At 38.8% G+C, this 19,839-nt stretch overlaps 1 protein-coding gene across 1 annotated transcript in view; it reads left to right on the top strand.

Annotated features, from left to right (window-relative positions):
* LOC114636462 (vomeronasal type-2 receptor 116-like) overlaps nt 1–19,531 on the top strand; it is a 43,663-nt gene extending 24,132 nt beyond the window's left edge. The window contains exon 6 of the mRNA XM_028784540.1: nt 18,594–19,531. Coding sequence (XP_028640373.1) covers nt 18,594–19,531 — 938 coding nt within the window. The remainder of the gene's footprint in view (nt 1–18,593) is intronic.
* Nucleotides 19,532–19,839: the final 308 nt, after the last annotated feature.

Here is a 19,839-nt window from a genome sequence, read left to right as displayed (position 1 = left end):
AATCAGGGCAGAAGCGCCAACAGTTGCTCCTTCCACACTCAGAGAGTCATGAAGACCTTATTTAACAATATATAAATCTATATGAATAATCTTTTGTCAAAGGACTATTATAGCACCGCTGACAACTAATCAGACTATATAATATATCGATTAGTAATAGCTTCTTCTACTTTTTGTGAGATTACCTCTCTTTTGTCAATTAATTGTTGAGGAAAATTAGGATTTACCTCTCTCTAGAGAATATTGAACAGAGACTTAAATTCTTTTGTGGAGAGCTTAAAATAGGATCTTAGCCAATTAGCAACTCCTAGAAACTTTTGAAAATAATTTAAAATAAGTAAACTCTCTCCCTCTTTTTTTTCTGGATATTATATGTATTTACCTTTCAATGTTATCTCCTTTCCCATTCTCCCCCAAAACCCCTTATCCCATACCCCTTCCTCCTAATTATTGTGAGGGTGTGCTCCAAGCATCCTCCCAGTCCCATCTCCCTGCTCTTGAATTCCCACACAGTAGGGGATCCAAACTTTTGGGGACCATGGCCCTCCACTTTCACTGAAAGTGGCCTTTCACTGAAGTCTAACAAGGTCACCCTCAATTCCCTATACAGGTGCATGAATCCCTCCCTTTGTGCTCTCTGGCTGGTGGTTTAGACTTTGGAAGCTCTGGTTGAAACTTTTGATACTCCTTCTAGAAAGGACCAAAGCATCCACACTTTGGTCTTCCTTCTTCTATGTGAGTTTTATGTGGTCTATATGTAGTTTCTTAGAAATTGTGAGCTTTTGGGCTAATACCCACTTATCAGTGAGTGCATATCATGTATGTTCTTTTGAGATTGGGTCACCTCACTCGATGATATTTTCCAGCTCCATCCATTTGCCTAAGAATTTCATGAACTCATTGTTTTTAATAGCTGAGTAGTACTCCATTGTATAAATGTACCACATCTTCTGCATCCATTCTTCTGTTGAAGAGCATCTAGGTTCTTTCCAACTTCTGGCTGTTATAAATAAGGCTGCTATGAACATGGTAGAGCATGTGTCCTGGTTATATGTTGAAACGTCTTTTGGGTATATGCCCAGGAGTGGTATAGCTGGGTCCTCAGGTAACACTATCTTCAATTTTCTGAGATACCACCAGACTGCTTTCCATAGTGGTTGTACCAGTTTACAATCCCACCAACAGTAGAGGAGTGTTCCTCTTTCTCCACATCCTCGCCAACATGTGCTGTCACCTGTGTTTTTGATCTTAGCCATTCTGACTGGTGTGAGATGGAATCTCAGTGTTGTTTTCATTTGCATTTCCCTGATGACTAGGGATGCTGAACACTTCTTTACATGCTTCTCAAACATTCGAGCTTCCTCAGTAGAGAATTCTTTGTTCAGCTCTGTGCTCCATTTTTTAATAGGGTTCTTTGATTGTCTAGAGTCTAATTTCTTCAGTTCTTTGCATACCTTGGATATTAGCCCTTTATCAGATGTAGGGTTGGTGAAGATCTTTTCCCAATCTATTGGTTGCCACTCTGTCCTATTGAATGTGTCCTTTGCTTTACAGAAGCTTTGCAGTTTTATGAGGTCCCATTTGTCAATTCTTGGTCTTAGAGCACAGGCCATTGGTGTTCTGTTCAGGAACTTTTCTTCGGTGCCTATGTGTCCCAGGCTTTTCCCCAGTATCTCTTCTATTAGTTTCAGTGTGGCTGGTTTTAGGTGGAGGTCCTTGATCCACTTGGAATTGAGCTTTGTACAAGGAGATAAGAATGGATCAATTTGCATTATTCTACATGCTGACCTCCAATTGGACCAGCACCATTTGTTGAAAATGCTGTCTTTTTTCCACTGGGTGGTTTTAGCTCCTTTGTCAAAGATCAAGTGACCATAGGTATGGGGGTTCATTTCTGGGTCTTCTATTCTATTCCATTGATCCTCCCACTTGTCTCTGTTCCAATACCACACAGTTTTTACTACTATTGCTTTGTAGTACAGCTTGAAGTCAGGAATGGTGATTCCCCTAGAAGTTCTTTTATTGCTGAGAGTAGTTTTCACAATCCTGGGTTTTTTGTTATTCCAAATGAATTTTAAGATTGCTCTATTTCAGTGAAGAATTAAGTGGGAATTTTGATGGGGATTGCATTAAATCTGTAGATGGCTTTTGGCAAAATAGCCATTTTTACTGTATTATTCCTTCCAATATATGAGCATGGGAGATCTTTCTATCTTCTGAGATCTGCTTCGATTTCTTTCTTCAGGGGCATGAAGTTCTTGTCATACAGGTCTTTTTCATGCTTGGTTAGGTTCACACCCAGGTATTTTATATTATCTGTGACTATTGTGAAGGGTGTCATTTCCATAATTTCTTTCTCAGCCAGTTTATCTTTTGAGTAGAGGAAGGCTACTGATTTGCTTGAGTTAATTTTATATCCAGCCACTCTGCTAAAGTTGTTTATCAGGTTTAGGAGTTCTCTGGTGGAAGTTTTGGGGTCACTTAAGTATACTATCATATCATCTGCAAATAGTGAGATTTTGACTTCTTCCTTTCCAATTTGAATCTCTTTGACCTCCTTGTGTTGCCTAATTGCTCTGGCTAGGACTTCCAATACTATATTATATAAGTAGGGGGAGAGTGGGCAGCCTTGCCTAGTCCCTGATTTTAGTGGGATTGCTTCAAGTTTCTCTCCATTTAGTTTGATGCTGGCTACTGGTTTGCTGTATATTGATTTTACTATGTTTAGGTATGGACCTTGAATTCCTGATCTTTCCAAGACTTTTATCATGAAGGGGTGTTGAATTTTGTCAAATGATTTCTCAGCATCTAGTGATATGATCATGTGTTTTTTTTCTTTGAGTTTGTTTATATAGTGGATTACATTGATCAATTTCCGTATATTGAACCAACCCTGCATTCCTGGGATAAAGCCTACTTGATCATGATGGATGATTGTTTTGATGTGTTCTTGGATTCGGTTTGCTAGAATTTTATTGAGTAATTTTGCATTGATGTTCATAAGGGAGATTCGTCTGAAGTTCTCTTTCTTTGTTGGGTCTTTGTTTCATAATTGTAGCTTCATAGAATGAATTGGGTAGTGTTCCTTCTGTTTCTATTTTGTGGAATAGTTTGAAGAGAATTGGAATTAGGCCTTCCTTGAAGGTCTGATAGAATTCTGCACTAAAACCATCTGGCCCCAGACTTTTCTTTGTCAGGAGGCTTTTAATTACTGCTTTTATTTCCTTTGGAGTTATGGGACTGTTTAGATGGTTATCTGGTCCTGATTTAACACTGGTAACTGGTATTTGTCTAGAAAATTGTCCATTTCATCCAAATTTTCCAATTTTGTTGAGTATAGGCTTTTGTAGTAGGATCTGATGATTTTTTTCATTTCCTCGGTTTCTGTTGTTATGTCACCCTTTTCAGGTCTGATTTTATTAACTTGGATGCTGTGTGTCTGCCCTCTGATTAGTCTAGCTAAGGGTTTATCTATCTTGTTGATTTTCTCAAAAAGCCAGCTCCTGGTTTTACTGATTCTTTGGATAGTTCTTTTTGTTTCTATTTGGTTGATTTCAGCCCTGAGTTTGATTATTTCCTGCCATCTACTCCTCTTGGGTGTATTAGCCTTTTTTTGTTCTAGGTCTTTCAGGTGTGTTGTCAAGCTGCTAGTGTATGCTCCCTCCAGTTTCTTTTTGTAAGCACTTAGAGCTATGAATTTTCCTCTTAGCACTGCTTTCATTGTATCCCATAGATTTTGGTATGATGTGTCATCATTTTCAATAAATTCTAAAAAGTTTTTAATTTCTTTCTTTATTTCTTCCCTTACCAGATTATCAAGGAGTAGGGTGTTGTTCAGTTTCCATGTGAATGTGGGCTGTCCATTGTCTTTGTCATTTTTGAAGACCAGCCTTAAACCGTGGTGATCTGATAGGATGCAGGGGATTATTTCAATTTTTTTGTATCTGTTGAGGCCTGTCTTGTGCCCAATTATATGGTCTATTTTGGAGAAGGTACCATGAGGTACTGAGAAAAAGGTATATTCTTTTGCTTTAGGGTGAAATGTTCTATAGATATCTGTTAAGTCCATTTGGTTCATAACTTCTGTTAGTTTCACTGTATCTCTATTTAGCTTCTGTTTCCATGATCTATCCATTGCTGAGAGTGGGGTGTTGAAGTCTCCCACTATTATTCTGTGAGGTGCAATGTGTGTTTCGAGCTTCAGTAAGGTTTCTTTTATGAAAGTCGATGCTCTTGTATTTGGCGCATAGATATTCAAAATTGAGAGTTCATGTTGGTTGACTTTTCCTTTGACAAGTATGAAATATCCTTCCTTATCCTTTTTTATAGCTTTGAGTTGAAGTTCGATTTTATTTTATATTAGAATGGCTACTCCCTCTTGTTTCTTAGGGCCATTTGCTTGAAAATTTGTTTTCCAAACTTTTACTCTAAGGTAGTGTCTATCTTTGTCACTGGGGTGGGTTTCCTGTAAGCAGCAAAAAGCTGGGTCCTGTTTGCATATCCAGTCCATTAGCCTATGCCTTTTTATTGGGGAATTGAGTCCATTAATGTTAAGAGATATTAAGGAGAGGGTGTTGTTGCTTCCTGTCATTTTTGCTAATAGTGGAGACATTGTTTATGGGTTTGATGGAAAAGGATTATTTTCTTGCTCTTTCTAGGGTATGATTGCCCTCCTTGTGTTGGAGCTTTCCTGCTATTATCCTTTGTAGAGCTGGATTTGTGGGAAGATACTGTGTAAATTCGGTTTTGTCATCGAATATCTTGGTTTCTCCGACTATGGTAATTGAGAGTTTTGCTGGGTAAAGTAGCCTGGGATGGCATTTATGTTCTCTTAGGGTCTGTATGATATTTGTCCAGGATCTTCTGGCTTTTATAGTATCTGGTGAGAAGTCAGGTGTAATTCTGATAGGTTTGCCTTTATATGTTACTTGGCCTTTTTTCCCTTACTGCTTTTAAAATTCTTTCTTTGTTTTGTGCATTTTGTGTCTTATTATTATGTGACTGAAAGTGTTTCTTTTTTGATCTAGTCTGTTTGGCTTTCTGTAGGCTTCTTGTGTGATTATGGGCATCTCATTTCTTAGGTTAGGGAAGTTTTCCTCAATAACTTTGTTGAAGTTATTTACTGGCCCTTTAAGTTGGACTCTTCACTCTCATCTATACATATTATCCTTAGGTTTGGTCTTCTCATTGCGTCCTGTATTTCCTGGATGTTTTGTGTTAAGAACTTTTTGCATTTTGCGTTTTCTTTGACAGTTGTGTCAATATTTTCTAAGGTATCTTCTGCACCTGAGATTCTTTCTTCTATCTCTTGTATTCTGTTGGTGATGCTTGTGTCTATGACTCCTGATTTCTTTCTTAGGTTTTCTATCTCCAGGGTAGTCTCCCTTTGTGATTTCTTTATTGTTTCTACTTCCATTTTTATGTCCTGGATGGTTTTGTTCAATTCCTTCATCTGTTTATTTGTGTTTTCTTGTAATTCTTTAAAGGATTTCTGTGTTTCTTTAAGGACTTCATCCTGTTTTCCTGTGTTCTCCTGAAGTTTTTTTGATAGTGTTATTTATTTCCTTCTTATAGTCCTCTATCATCATCATTAGAAGTGATTTTGATCTGGTTCTAGCTTTCCTGGTGATATGGGGAGTTCAGGACTTTCTAATGTGGCAGAACTAGGTTCTGATGATGGCAAGTACCTTGGGTTGCTGGTGCTTGTGTTCTTGCACTTGCCTTTTGCCATCTGGATCACCTTTGTGCTATCTGTGCTGTCTCTGACTGGGGCCTGTCTTTCCTATTATCTAGGTTGTGTCGGAACTGTTTGGGATGGGTTTTGCTGCTAGGGTTAGAGATGAGGCCCAAGATCTGCTCCGTGCTCAGGTGGAAACAAGAAGGGGCTCAGGCTCCGGGTCAGGAGTGGATTCTTGGGTCCCAGTAGGTCCCGGTTGCTCCCTAATTGGGGCAAGGATTGCCGCTTCCTAGCCTAAGATACTGCTTGGGTTAGAGCTCCTGGGATCCCCGCTTCCTCTGGGTTCTGTGAGATTGGGTGCAGAGCTGATTCCCGTGATTTGCCTAGTGCTCGGGCTCAGACCAGAAGGAACCCACGCTCCGGGTCAGGAGTGGATTCCTGGGTCCCAGTGGGTCCCAGTTGCTCCCTGTTTGGGGGCAAGTGTTGCCACCTCCTAGCCTAAGATACTACTTTGTTTAGAGCTCCTGAGAGCCCCACTTCCTCTGGTTTCTGTGAGAGTGGGTGCAGAGCTGCCTCCCGGGATCTGCCAAGTGCTCAGGCCCAGACCGGATGGATCCCGCGCTCCGGGCCAAGAATGAATTCCTGGGTCCCTGTGTATCTCGGTTGCTCCCTGTTTGGGGCAAGTGCTGCTTTTTCCTTACCTGGGGTGCTGCCTGAGTTAAAGCTCCTGGGAGTCCCTCTTTCTCTCGATTTTCTGGGGTTGGGTACTCAGCTCCCGCCTGTGACCTGCTCTATGCTCTGACAGCTTTTTTAGAATTTAATGATTCTTTGAAATTCTTCAGAGTCTGACAAAGGACAGCCTTGTCCTGGACAGGGCTTCCTGAGGGAAGTGGTGTCTGACAGCATCAAAATGTATGACTTGAAGTCAAATTGTGGGTTCTAAGCTTATAGCCTATCTTCTGCTCGAGATGGCTCCTTAGACAGCTCTATATAGATAGCTATCGTGTCTGTAGTTTCTGATTAAAATTAGAAAGCCAGAAAACATGCTAACAGAGCTATGTTCTCTCTTCAAACAACCTTCTCTGAATAGCAACTAGAAAACATTCTTAAATATCCTATGTTATCTAAGTACTTCTTGGGATCTCCAACCGAGTTCAGAAATCTTGTTAGAAAGAAAATCTATGAGAGGTATGAAAAATTTTAAAAGACCTGTGTTCATTCTCCATGGGTTTTTTTCCAAACAAAATAGAAATCCTGCTTGAAAAAAATCTTGAAGATCTGGGTTCACACCTCAGGGATCCCCAGACAGCTAAGCTCTCCCTACAAAAAATTCTAAAAAAGAACTATTACTCTCTGCTAGCTCATCACATGCAGACAAAAAGCCAAGTTTTTATTTACAAATGAATTCAGTCATTTATACCAGGTTCCACCTTCACCAACCCACAAATTAGTAGTCTAAGACCTTAGCCCAGTGACTCAGGAAAAGTACATTTTTTAACACTGTGAGAAAAATTCAGAGGTCTGCCTGCCTTTGTAAACTAAGCTGGGTGATACCTTAGACTGGGATCACCACTTTCTAAATCTCCTTCTCTCCTTCCATAGTATCTTTTTGAAAAACTGGCTCATAGTGGGTTTGCATCTTCATTTTTAATAGGGCATATATCTCCCTACCCTAAGGTTACTTATTTTTATATGTGATGATGAGTTATCCATGCCAGAAAAGAGGAGAAATGTCTTGTACAATGGAAATGTTCTCTTGGCCTATTGGCTTTGGGAAAACTTTACAGAGGACTAAAAGCTAAGCCGTTCTGCCTATTTAAGAACTGGCAGCAACTCTGTGGCTTTTAAGTGGTTGTTGTGTTACCAGGTGTTTTCTTTATGTTTTAGGAAATTAGATATGTCTGTTACAGACTGTCAGGTTTAAGACAGGGGCTAGATACATCTTTAGCTAACACCAGAGTATAGCTCTGTCCAGAAGACTTTAATTGTCACTTAGTTTGTCTAAATCTATAAGAAGGCACTTTGTCTCTAGAGTTGTGGTGGGGAGGAGCAGTTACCTTCCTATCATGTTGCTTGTACTGTGGCTGCTGTTCTTGCCCCATGTGGTTGCCAGTTGTCAGTCTATATTACTGATCTGTATACACTATTCACAGATGTCTATGGGGGATCTGGCCTGGCTAGAGTGGTCAAGAAATTATACTCTCTGAAGGGGAGAAGAGAGTCAGATCAAGATAGCCACTGCTCTCTTCTGTGTCTGTTGCTACTCTAGACCAGGAAGACAGTGCTACAAGTCAGAAGGGCTGGCACAAACAGGAGGACAGTCACTGCTTGTTTGCCTCTGCTGCTCATGCTCTAACCACTGCCACTGTTCCAGAGTCAGTGCTTCAGGCAAGAACTGTATTCCCCAGGAAGTGCTACCACTTTTATATGAAAAAAAAAGCTCTCAGATGAGCCTCAATGGAATAATTGTGACACCTTTATTCTTATTGGATTGTGTCATAAACATTTTGGTGTGTTTGGAGTCTGACAACAGATGCTTCCTCTTAGCTTGGTCTGAGATGTTAGGAATGACTTATCTACATATAGGGGGTTTGGGGTGCTACTCCTATGTGCCTGATTATCAGGATTCTGCCCACAGATTTTTTGTGGTCACATGACAGGGGAATGATCAGGAACAGGTGAGACACCTACTGGTATGAGATTCCAGGGCTTCCAAAACCACTAAGCCTTACAAAGTTTCCTGACATGGTCCATTGCCCCAAACTTCCCTTATTTTGTTTTATTGGTGTAGAATCACTTATCACAAGTATTTTCTTGTGTGTAGTTCACCTCCATGGGTTGGAGTTTTCCTTCTAGCATTTTTTGTAGGACTGGATTTCTAGATAGATTTTTTTGTCCATCATATGTTTTATTGGAGATTCTATTTACATTTCAGATGTTATCCTCTTTCCCCATTTCTATCCCACCCCTGGACCCCCTATGCCATCCCCCCTCCACCTGTTTCTATGAGGATATGCCCCTACCCACCCACTGACTTCCACCTCCCAACCTACTAATTCCCCCACACTGGGGCATCCAGCCTTCACTAGACCAAGGACTCTCTCTCCCACCTATGCCCTACAATGGTCTCCTCCCCTACATATACAGCTGGAGCCATGGGTCTCTCACTATGTACTCCCAGTCTGGTGGTTTAGACCCTGGGGGCTCTGGTTGCTTGGTATCATGGCTTTCCCCTTGGGGCCGTAAACCCTTTCAGCTCCTCAGTCTTCTCTCTCACTCCTCCATTTGGAACCTCATGATCAGTTCAATGGTTAGCTATGAGCATCCACCTCTGTATATGTCAGGTTCTGGCAGACCTCTAAGGAGACACCTACATCAGGCCCCTATCAGCATGCAGTTCCTGGCATCCACATCAGCATCTACCTTTGGCGACTGCATAAGGGATAGATACCCAGGTGGGACAGTCTCCAGACAACATCCTTCAGTTTCTGTCCCACTCTTTTTCTCCATGTTTGCTCCCATGAGTATTTTATTATTCCTTCTAAGGAGGATCGAAGCACACACATTTTGGTCTTTCTTCTTCATAAGCTTTGTGTGGTCTTTGCTTGTGTTTTGGAATATCTTATTTTCTCCACCTATTGTAACTGAGAGTTGTGCTGTGTATAGTATTCTAGATGGCATCTGTGATTTCTTAGAGGCTGTAGGACATTCCTATGTTCATGCTCTTCTAACATTCAGAGTCTCTCTCGAGGTGGAGAAGTCATGTGTAATTCTGATAGGCCTTTGTGTGTCATTTAGTATTATTCCCTTACAGCTTTTAATATTCTTTCTTCCTTTTGTAGACATTGTGTTTCCATTACTATGTGGTGGGCAGATATTCTTTTCTGGTTTGATCTCATTGGTATTGTGCAAGCTTCATGTACGGTTATAGGCATTTGTTTCCTTAGGTTGGGGGCTTTTCTTCTATGCTTTTGCTGAACATATTTTGCAATCTTTCCACCTGGTACTCTTCCCTTTCTTCCTTCACTGTTTCCCTCAGGATTGGACTTTCCTAGATTTTCTGTGTCAGGAATTTTGTAGATTTCCTCAGATTATGGTTTCTTTATTGGTTCTATTTCCATTTATAGGCCTTGAACTGTTTTATTCATTTACTTCACCTGTCTAATTTTATTTTCCTGCATTTCTTTAAGAGATTTATCAGTTTGTCTTTAAAGGCAACTACATTTTTAATTTTCCTAAATTTCTCTGAGGGAATTATTCATTTTCTCTTTAAAACCATCAATCATCTGTATAAGGGTGGATTTAAGGTTACTTCCTTGTGCTGAGGTTGTTTTAGGATATCCAGGGCTTGCTACAGTGGGATAGCTTTGCTCTGAGGGTTCCATGTTGCTTTGGGTCTTGTTGTTTGAGATCTAATGCTGACTGTTCACCATCTGATTGTCCGTGGATATTCCTAGTGTACCAATTATTGCAGAGGCAAGCATAATCTGGATGTTCCTTGTGTAGGAGGCCTTTGGTGGGCAGTTCCTTACTGGAGGTTCTTAGTGTAGCAGGCCTGGATATTCCATGTTTGTTGTGCCTGATAGTGGCCAGTAGAGGTGCAACCAAACAATGGAGCTCAGGGCAGGGTGTAGGAGGGATCGTGAAGCTACCTCAGGGTATCTGGGCATGCTCTGAGAGAAAGGCAGTGGAATTGAGGGAAGGGACCTGATCTGGTTGTTTCTTGTTGAGAGGGCCTGCATTTATCTTGTTCAATGCGCCTGATAAAGGCTGACGGAGCAGCAGCCAGACAATAGAACTCTGGGGACAGACCACAGCTAGCTTTTTAAAAAAATAGTTTAAAATAAAACCACATTTAAAATTGGATTTCCTCTTTTATGGTGTTAAAACTCTGTTTAGGAACAAAGATTCTACTTCCCATATAAATGTTGGATGGTCAACTAGTGTTGCCTTGTGCTGGTCCTAATGACGTGATGATGTTGCCTGGAGTTTTAACCCTCTGACCTAGTGTTTAAATTCTGTATTGAAATCAATCATTAGTACTGTGTATGTACGGTTTTATATCCAACATTTTTTAAAATAAATGGGAACATCACATCTCAATATATCTCTATGTGAAACTTGGTGTTGATCTTGGTACCTCTGCTTCTGCTAAACTAACATGTTTATTTTATATTTCATTTTGTTATTATAGTTATTTTTTAAACTGAGCTATGATTACCTCATTCTACTCTTTCATTTTATACCTCCACTTTCTCCTATAAACTTCCTTGCTTTCTTTCAAATTCATTGCTATTTTTATTTTATTTCTTCTTTTGGTTAATACAATGTGTTTTTATAGAGTATATCCTGATGATAGTTTCTCCTCCCTCCATTCCTCTCAGTTCTTCCCCACATATATAACAATTTATGTTTTCCTCTCATTAGAAAATACCAAGTTTCTAAGTGAAACAACCAAACAAGGCAGCAGCCTTCAGAATGATGAATTTTTACTACCTCCACATAAAATGGATCCCAAATGTCCAGAATATATAAAGAACTTAGTGAAGTAGCTATAAAAAAATCCAACTGAAAAATGATGTACAGTTCTAAACAGAGTTTTTCAATAAAGGAATCACAGATGGCCGAGAAAAACAGGCATCAAGGCGCCAGCTCAACTTTTCTATGTTCCATGATTTGTATGAATGTTGTCTTTGGAAACAAGGACCCATTCTGTCAGTTTGTGGAGAGTAAGCTTTTGACTTTGCATCAGACTGTATTATTTCGCGATTTCCATAGGACTTCCTCAGCCAAAAACTTAATTGAAAGCGATCCAGTCCCACCACTATAGCCTGGCTACAAGAGATGCCTTATACTGTATTACTAGGAGTCCTCAATAGGATCACTTTCGTAGATTCAAAATATTTCTACATAAATGCAAATGCCCTTCCAAGTTCTAACCACTTTTCTCAACACTCTCCCTCTCCATTATATCTCCATGCCAAAATGAGTCCTCCTGCTCCTTCCTGAACCTGCCTCCAGCCCACCTGTCATAATTATTCTATTGTCCTTCCTGGAAGGATATATTTGTTTCCACTGGACGATGCCTCTTTGCCTCATCCATCATGTCTCAATCTGTAGGAATTGAAAGGCTCTTTCACAAGGGCCATTTAACAGTATTCTGGGAAAATATATTGACATTATGATTTGTAGCAATAGCAAAACTACAGTAATGAAATAGCAGAAAAGTAACTTTTGGTGGATATCATAACAACATGAGGAACTGAAGTAAAAGATCAAAGCATTATAAAGGTTAGAAAAGGTTAGGTTTTAAAATTTTGGGGTCAATTAATTGTTATCATTTACTTAAGGACTGATATCCACTTACAAGTGATACATACCATATTTGTCTTTCTATGTCTGGGTTATCTCACACAGGATCTTTTCTTTTCTAGTTCAATCCATTTTCCTGCAAATTTCATAATGTCATTTTTTTCACAGCAGAATAATACTCCAATGTGTAACTGTATCACATTTTTTTATCCATTTTCATTTGAGTAGTATGTATCTTATTCCTAGTTTCTGGCTATTATGAATAATAAATCTACATCGAACCTGCTTGAGCAAGTGTTTTTATGGTAGGATAGGTGTTTTGGGGTTGCTTGCAAAAAAGTTTTATAGCTAGATTTTGTGGTAGAAAAGCTCCTAATATACTAAGGAGCTAACTTGTTGATGTCCCTAGTGGTTTTACAAGTTTCCAATTCCACCAACAATGAAGAAGTGTTCCCGCTCCATATCCTTGCTAACATGAGGTAGCATTGTGTCATTGATCTCAGTTATCAAGGTAGAGTGTAATCTGAATGTAGATCTGATTTATATTAGATTTCCAGGTTGTTTAATGATGTTGAACATTTCTTTACATTTTCTCAACCTATTGACCATTCTCTGTTTACATCTGTACAATGATTTTCAGTTTTATAATTTGTTTTTGATACCTAGCTTATTGAGTTCTTTATGTATTCTAGACGTTAGTGCTCTGTCAGATGTGGAGTTTGGTAAAAATATTTTATCAATTAGTAGGCAAATGCTTTGTCTAAATAACTGTGTCCTTTATCTTTCAAATTTGTCATTTCCATGAAGTCCCCTCTATTAATTGTTCACCTTAGTGTCTATGTTATCAGTGTTTTTTTTTTTAATATGTCTTCACCTGGTACTATGAATTCAATGATATTCCTCACTTTTTTTTCTGTCTGTTTCAGTATATCTTTTGTATTGTGGTCTTGGTCCATTGGGAATTGAGGTTTTGCACAGCACTGAGAATGGAACTTTTTCCATCCTTCTCTATGTACAAATCCATTTTACCATCATCATTTGATGAAGATGCTGTCTTATTCCCAGAATGTATTTTTGTACTCTATCAAATTTCGGTTTTCAAATCAGTTCAATTCCATCGACCAAACTGTCAGTTTTTTTTGCCAATACCATGTAGTTTTTGTTATGATATCTCTGTAAAACTGGGTTCAGTCAAGGAAGGCAATACTTCAGCAGTGACTTTATTGTTCAGGATTATTTTGGGTATCATGTTTTATTTTTCCATATGAAGTTAAGAGTTATCCTCTGAAGCTCTAAAGAACTATGTTAGAAATTTTAAGGGGGTTGCATTGAGTCTTTAGAATGCTTTTGATAGCATGTTCATTTTAATATGTTAATCCTATAGATCCATGTGCATGGAAGAATGTTCTATCTTCTCATATCTCTTTCAATGTCTTTTGTCCAACACTTGAAGTCTGTATCACAGAAGACTGTAACGTGCTTGGCTAGATTTATGCCAAGATATTTAATATTATTTGAGGCTTTTGTGATTGGTTGTATTTCTCTTATTTCTTTCTCAGTCCACTTGGTTTTTGTATATTAAAGGGCTACTGACTCATTTTTAGTTACTCTTTTATCCAACCACATTGCTGACCATGGTTTTCTGACGTAGGAGTCTCCTGGTGGTAGTTTTATGGTGAGTTATGTATAGTATCATATCATTTGCAAATAATTGTATATTGACTCTTCTTTCCAGATTTATCCCCTTGATCTACTTCAGTTGTCTTATTGCTCTAGCAAAATTTGGAGTACTATACTGAATAGATATGTAGAAAATAAAGTAATTGCTCTTGTTACTGATCTTAGTGGAATTGCTTTGAGGTTTTCTTCATTTAATTTGATGTTGGCTATATGCTTGTTTTAAATTGCCTTCCTTACAGTTAAGTATGGCCTTTGTGTCCCTAATCTCTTCAACACTTCTGTAATGAAGGTACATTGAATTTTGTCAAAGGTCTATTTTGTATCTAATTAGATGATCGGTTTTTTTCAGTTCATTTACATGGTATGTTGCATTTATCTATTTTTGTATATTACCATCACTGAATCTATGACATAAAGCCTAATTCATTGTTGGGTTGGTGTATTGTTTCATTCAGTTTTAAGAATTTTATTTAGTATTTTTGCAACCATGTACATAAGGACATTTGGTCTGTAAGTCTTTTTCTTTTAGTCTATGTGACTTGAGTATCAGGGTAACTGTACTTTATCAAATGCATTGGAAAATGCTTCTTTTGATTCTTCTTATGGAATAATTTGAGAAATATTGGCATTAAATCTCCTTTGAAACTCTAGGAGAATTATGCATTAAAACCATTTTGAACTAGCATGGTTTTCTTTGGAATATTTTAATGACTGCTTCTATTTTGTTATGGATAACTGGACTATTTAAGCTATTTACATGATCTTGATTTAGCTTTGGTAAGTACTGTCAAATGATAAAAATTTCCTTTGCATTTAGGGTTTCAAACTTGGTAGAGAACAAACTTTTATAGTATCTGCTCATTCTATATGAGTCTGTTGTTAAGCCTTTCATATGAAAAGTCTCTGTCCACCTTTAGTTAATTTAGTTAAGGATTTGTTAATCTTACTGATTTTCACAAAGAACAAAATCTTTATTTTGTTGATTCTTTGTCTTACTTTGTTTTTCTTTCATTTATTTGAGTCCTAATTTTTTATTTCTGACATTAATTATTTTATTTATTTATATCCCATATGTTGACCTCTCCTTTATGTCCCCCCTCCCAGAGTTCTTCAACCCACCCTCCCTCTTCTTCATCTCTGAGAGGGTGCCCTCGGTGACATCCCCTTCTTTGGTGCACCAAATCTCTACAGAATTAGGCTCATCCTCCACCACTGAGGCCAGACAAAGCACTCATCTGCTACATATCTGTTGGGGGCCTCCAATGAGCCAGTTTATACTCTTTGGTTGGTGGCTTAGTCTCTGGGAGCATACAAGATTCCTGATTAATTGACACTTCTGGCATTCCTATGAAGATGTCATCACATTAATCTCCTTCCATCCTTCCCCTAAGTCCTCCATACAGTTCCCCAACCTCAGTCCATTGGTTTCCTGAAGTATCTGCCTCTGTCTCAGACAGCTGCTGGTAGAGCCTCTCAGAGGGCAGCCATTTAGGCTCTTGTCTCCAAGTACAACATACCATCGGTAATAGTGTCAGGGTTTGGTTTCTGCCCATTTGATGTATTCCAAATTGGGAGAGACACTAGGAAACCTTTTGTTCAGTCTTTGCTCCATTTTCGTCCCTGCATTTCCCTTGGACAGAAAACATTCTGGGTCAAAATTTTTGGAGGTGAGTTTTTGACCACATCCCTCCACTAGAGTTTCTATCTGTTGAAGGTGGTCCCTTCAGGCTCCATACCCCCACTATTCATCATTTTGGATAAGGTCACCCCCAATGAATCCTGTGATATTCTCACATCCGAAGTCTCTGGGACTTTCTATAGTTTCTTCTCAACCCACCACCATCCATCCCTAGATGCATATTTCCTTTCATTCTCCAAGCCCACTGGGCTTTTTGTCTTCTCTCTCCTATGCCCAACACATTTTCTCTTCCCTCTCCATTCTCCAACACAGGTCCCTCACTCTGTCTACTGTTAAGATTTTGTTTCTTCTTCTAAATGAGATAAAAGTATCTTCACTTGGGCCTTTCATGATAAACTTCTTATAGTCTGTGTATAATGGGTATTCTGTATATTTTAGCTAATATCCATTTATCAGTGAGTACATACCATGCATGTCCTGTAGTTCTGGGTTACCTCACTCAGGATATTTTTTTCTAGTTCGATCAATTTGCCTGCAAATTATTGATGTTCTCTTTTGTTTCAAGTTGCAAAGTTATTTATTTCATTATTTTAAAAAGTTTCATGTGTATATATATAATACACAGTATAATATTCTATATTTCTTATCTTTATCTCTGTCCCACTGAATTCCTTCTTCCTCCCAAGTCTTCCCACTGTTCTTTTTTTACTTGGATATTATATTTCCTTTTAAGATGTTATCCCCTTACCCCATTCCCCCCACCCAACCAGGAACCCCTTAATCCCTTCCTACCTCCTCCTGCTTATATGAGGATGTGCCCTCACCTATCCTCCCACTGCCACCTCCCCACCCTCGAATTCCCCCACACTCAGTGTCCAGGCTTCATGGGACCAAGGATCTCCTTTCCCACCTATGCCCAACATGGCCATCCTCCCCTACATATACAGCTGGAGTCATGCATCCCTCCCTATGTGCTCACAGGCTGGTGGTTTAGACCCTGGGGAGCTCTGATTGGTTGGTATTGTTGCTTTCCTCATGGGACCACAAACCCTTTCAGCTCCTTCAGCCTTCTCTCTCACTCCTCCATTGGGAACTCCTTGATCAGATCAATGGTTAGCTGTGAGCATCCGCCTCTAAATATGTCAGACTCTGGCAGACCTCTCAGGAGACAGCTATACCAGGCTCTTGTCCGCATAATGTGCTCATTTCTAATAGCTTAATAGTATTAAATTGTATGGATGTATCATATTTTCTGTATCTACTCTTTGATTGAAGGACCACCTGTGTTGCTTCCAGCTTCTGTCTATTATGAGTAAGGCTGATATCGTTTGTTGCATTTCATCTATATGCATAAGATATTTTTGTTCTCAATAAATCAGGTATGCTTTTGGGCTCTTTACATGAGACTTCCTCAATTATTTTTTACGTAGGCACCAAGAGCTAAGAACATTTTTCCATGTATCAGTTTTGTGTCTCTATATTTGGTATTTCTGTATCAATAAACTAAGATCATTGGCACTGAGAAAAATCAATGACCAATGACTGTTGAAATTTTTTATTGCACTGTTGTGACTGCTGGTGGTGGTTGTAGCAAAATAGTGATGGTGGTAATGTGTGTTTCCCTTCTATCAATTTTAAAATGAGAGTATTCGATTTCCTGGAATTGTGTCAATGTAGGGAACCTCAATACATTGGAATTTTTCTACACATTTTATAGGGCTACATTTGTAGACACATATTGTTTAAACTTGACTTCATTGTCAGTATTCCTTTTCATCTATGTTGATTGAAAATTTAGCTGGGTAGGCTCATCTGTGCTGTAATCTTAGAGACTGCAGTACATCTGTCCAGGCCCTTCGGGACTTGGAGTATCTAGTGAGGTGTCAGTTGAAATTACATTATGTCTGATTTATATGCTACTTCAACTTATCCTATTGCTCCTTTTAATATTTTTCTTTGTTATATGTGTTTTATATTTTTATTATTATGTGGTGCAGGGATCTTTCTTTCCTGCTCCAATATACTTGATGTTCAGTGTTCTCCATGTACCTTTATAGGCTTCTCCTTCTTTAGCTCAGGAAAACAAATTTGATTGTTTTGTTGAAAACATATTACGAACTTTAAGATGAATTCTTCTCCTTCCTCTATACCAGTTATTCTTAGGTTTTGTCTTTTCAAACTGTTCCAGATGTACTGTTTCTTTGTTTAAGAAGATTTTGGATTTAACATTTTCATTGACTGAGGGATGTATTTCTTTTAAAATATCTCTGATTTTTTCAGTTTGTTTTCCTTTATTGATTGATTTATTGCTCTGGCTAGGACTTCCAGTACTATATTGAATAGGTAGGGGGAGAATGGGCAGCCTTGTCTATTCCCCGATTTTAGTGGGATTGCTTCAAGTTTTTCTCCATTTAGTTTGATGTTGGCTACTGCTTTTCTGTACATTGCTTTGACTATGTTTAGGTATGGACCTTGAATTGCTGATAATTCCAAGACTTTCATCATTAAGTGGTGTTGAATTTTGTGAAATGATTTCTCGGCATCTAGTGATATGATCATGTGTTTTTTTCCTTTGAGTTTGTTTACATAGTGGATTACATTGATGGATTTCCATATATTGAACCAACCCACATTCCTGGGATAAAGCCTACTTGATCATGATGGATAATTGTTTTGATGTGTTCTTGGAATTGGTTTGCGAGAATTTTATTGAATATTTATGCATCGATGTTCATAAGGGAGATTGATCTGAAGTTCTCTTTCTTTGTTGGGTCTTTGTGAGGTTTAGGTATGAGCATAATTGTAGCTTCATAGAATGAATTGGGTAGTGTTCCTTCTGTTTCTGTTTTGTGAAATAGTTTGAAGAGAATTGGAATTAGGTCTTCCTTGAAGGTCTGATAGAATTCTGCACAAAAACCGTCTGGTCCTGGACTTTTTTTGGTGGGGAGACTTTTATTTCTTCTATTTATTGCTTCTATTTCTTTTGGGGTTATGGGACTGTTCAGATGGTTTAACTGCTCTTGATTTAACATTGGTAACTGGTATTTGTCTAAAAAAATTGTCCATTTCATCCAGATTTTCCAGTTTTGTTGAGTATAGGCTTTTGTAGTAGGATCTGATGATTTTTTGAATTTCCTCGGTTTCTATTGTTATGTCACCCTTTTCAGTTCTGATTTTATTAATTTGAATACTGTCTCTCTGCCCTCGGATTAGTCTGGCTATGGGTTTATCTATCTTGTTGATTTTCTCAAAGAACCAACTCCTGGTTTTATTGATTCTAAACAGATATGGATAAGTGTGTGAAGTGTCCAGAAAGTCACTATGCCAACTCAGAGAAGAACCACTGCCTCCAGAAATCTGTGAGCTTTTTGGCCTATGAAGAACCCTTGGGGATGACACTCACTATCACAGCACTGGGCTTCTCTCTACTCACAGCTGTGGTTCTTGTAGTCTTTGTGAAGCACAGAGACACACCCATTGTCAAGGCCAATAACCGGGCTCTCAGCTACACCCTGCTATTGACCCTCTTCATCTGTTTCCTCAGTTCCTTGCTCTTCATTGGCAAGCCCAACACAGCCACCTGCATCTTGCAGCAGACAGCATTTGGAATTTTGTTCACTGTGGCTCTCTCCACAGTATTGGCCAAAGCTATTACAGTGGTTATTGCATTCAAAGCCACTGTTCCAGCTAGAATGGTGAGGTGGTTAATAGTATCAAGAGCCCCTAATTTCATCATTCCCATCTGCACACTGATCCAACTTATTATCTGTGGAATCTGGCTGGTTACCTCTCCACCCTTCACTGATCAAGATACTCACACTGAACATGGTCACATCATCATTGTGTGCAACATGGGTTCAACAGTTGCCTTCCACACTCTCCTGGGATACCTCTGCTCCTTAGCACTTGGGAGCTACACCATGGCCTTCTTGTCCAGGAATCTGCCTGACACATTCAACGAAGCCAAGTTCCTGTCATTCAGCATGCAGGTATTCTTCTGTGTTTGGATTGCTTTCCTCCCTGTCTACCACAGCACAAAGGGGAAGGTCATGGTGGCTATGGAAGTGTTCTCCATCTTGGCTTCCAGTATAGCCCTCTTTGGATTGATTTTTGCCCCCAAGTGCTACATTATTTTGTTAAGGCCAGAAAAAAACTCCTGTCATAGCATCAGGCACAAAAAACATTCAAGAAAGAATATCCATTTAAATTTAGTTAAAAATTGAAATTTATGTATGATAGTAAATTAAATATTGCAGTTTAACCAGTGCCATAGCATGCTAAATGTCTTATTCAGGTATAATATGATATGATTGTGTATGTACAAAATTTCTTCACCTAATTGTATTAAACTCTCATTATACTAGAACCATCAGTTTTATTTTATGTTTTGGATTCCTTATATGTTTTTTGTAACATGGTTTCACTATGTGCCCTTGTTGGCCTACAGTCTCATAATTATATCAGTGTAGCATAAACTGATTGATGGCTTTGTTTTCAGACTCCAGAATATGCTATTTTACTCTACTCTGTA

This window comes from Grammomys surdaster, unplaced genomic scaffold, assembly GCF_004785775.1.
Source record: "Grammomys surdaster isolate TR1022 unplaced genomic scaffold, NIH_TR_1.0 124160, whole genome shotgun sequence".
In the NCBI taxonomy this organism is placed as follows: Eukaryota; Metazoa; Chordata; class Mammalia; order Rodentia; family Muridae; genus Grammomys; species Grammomys surdaster.
This window is presented reverse-complemented; position numbering and strand designations above follow the sequence as displayed.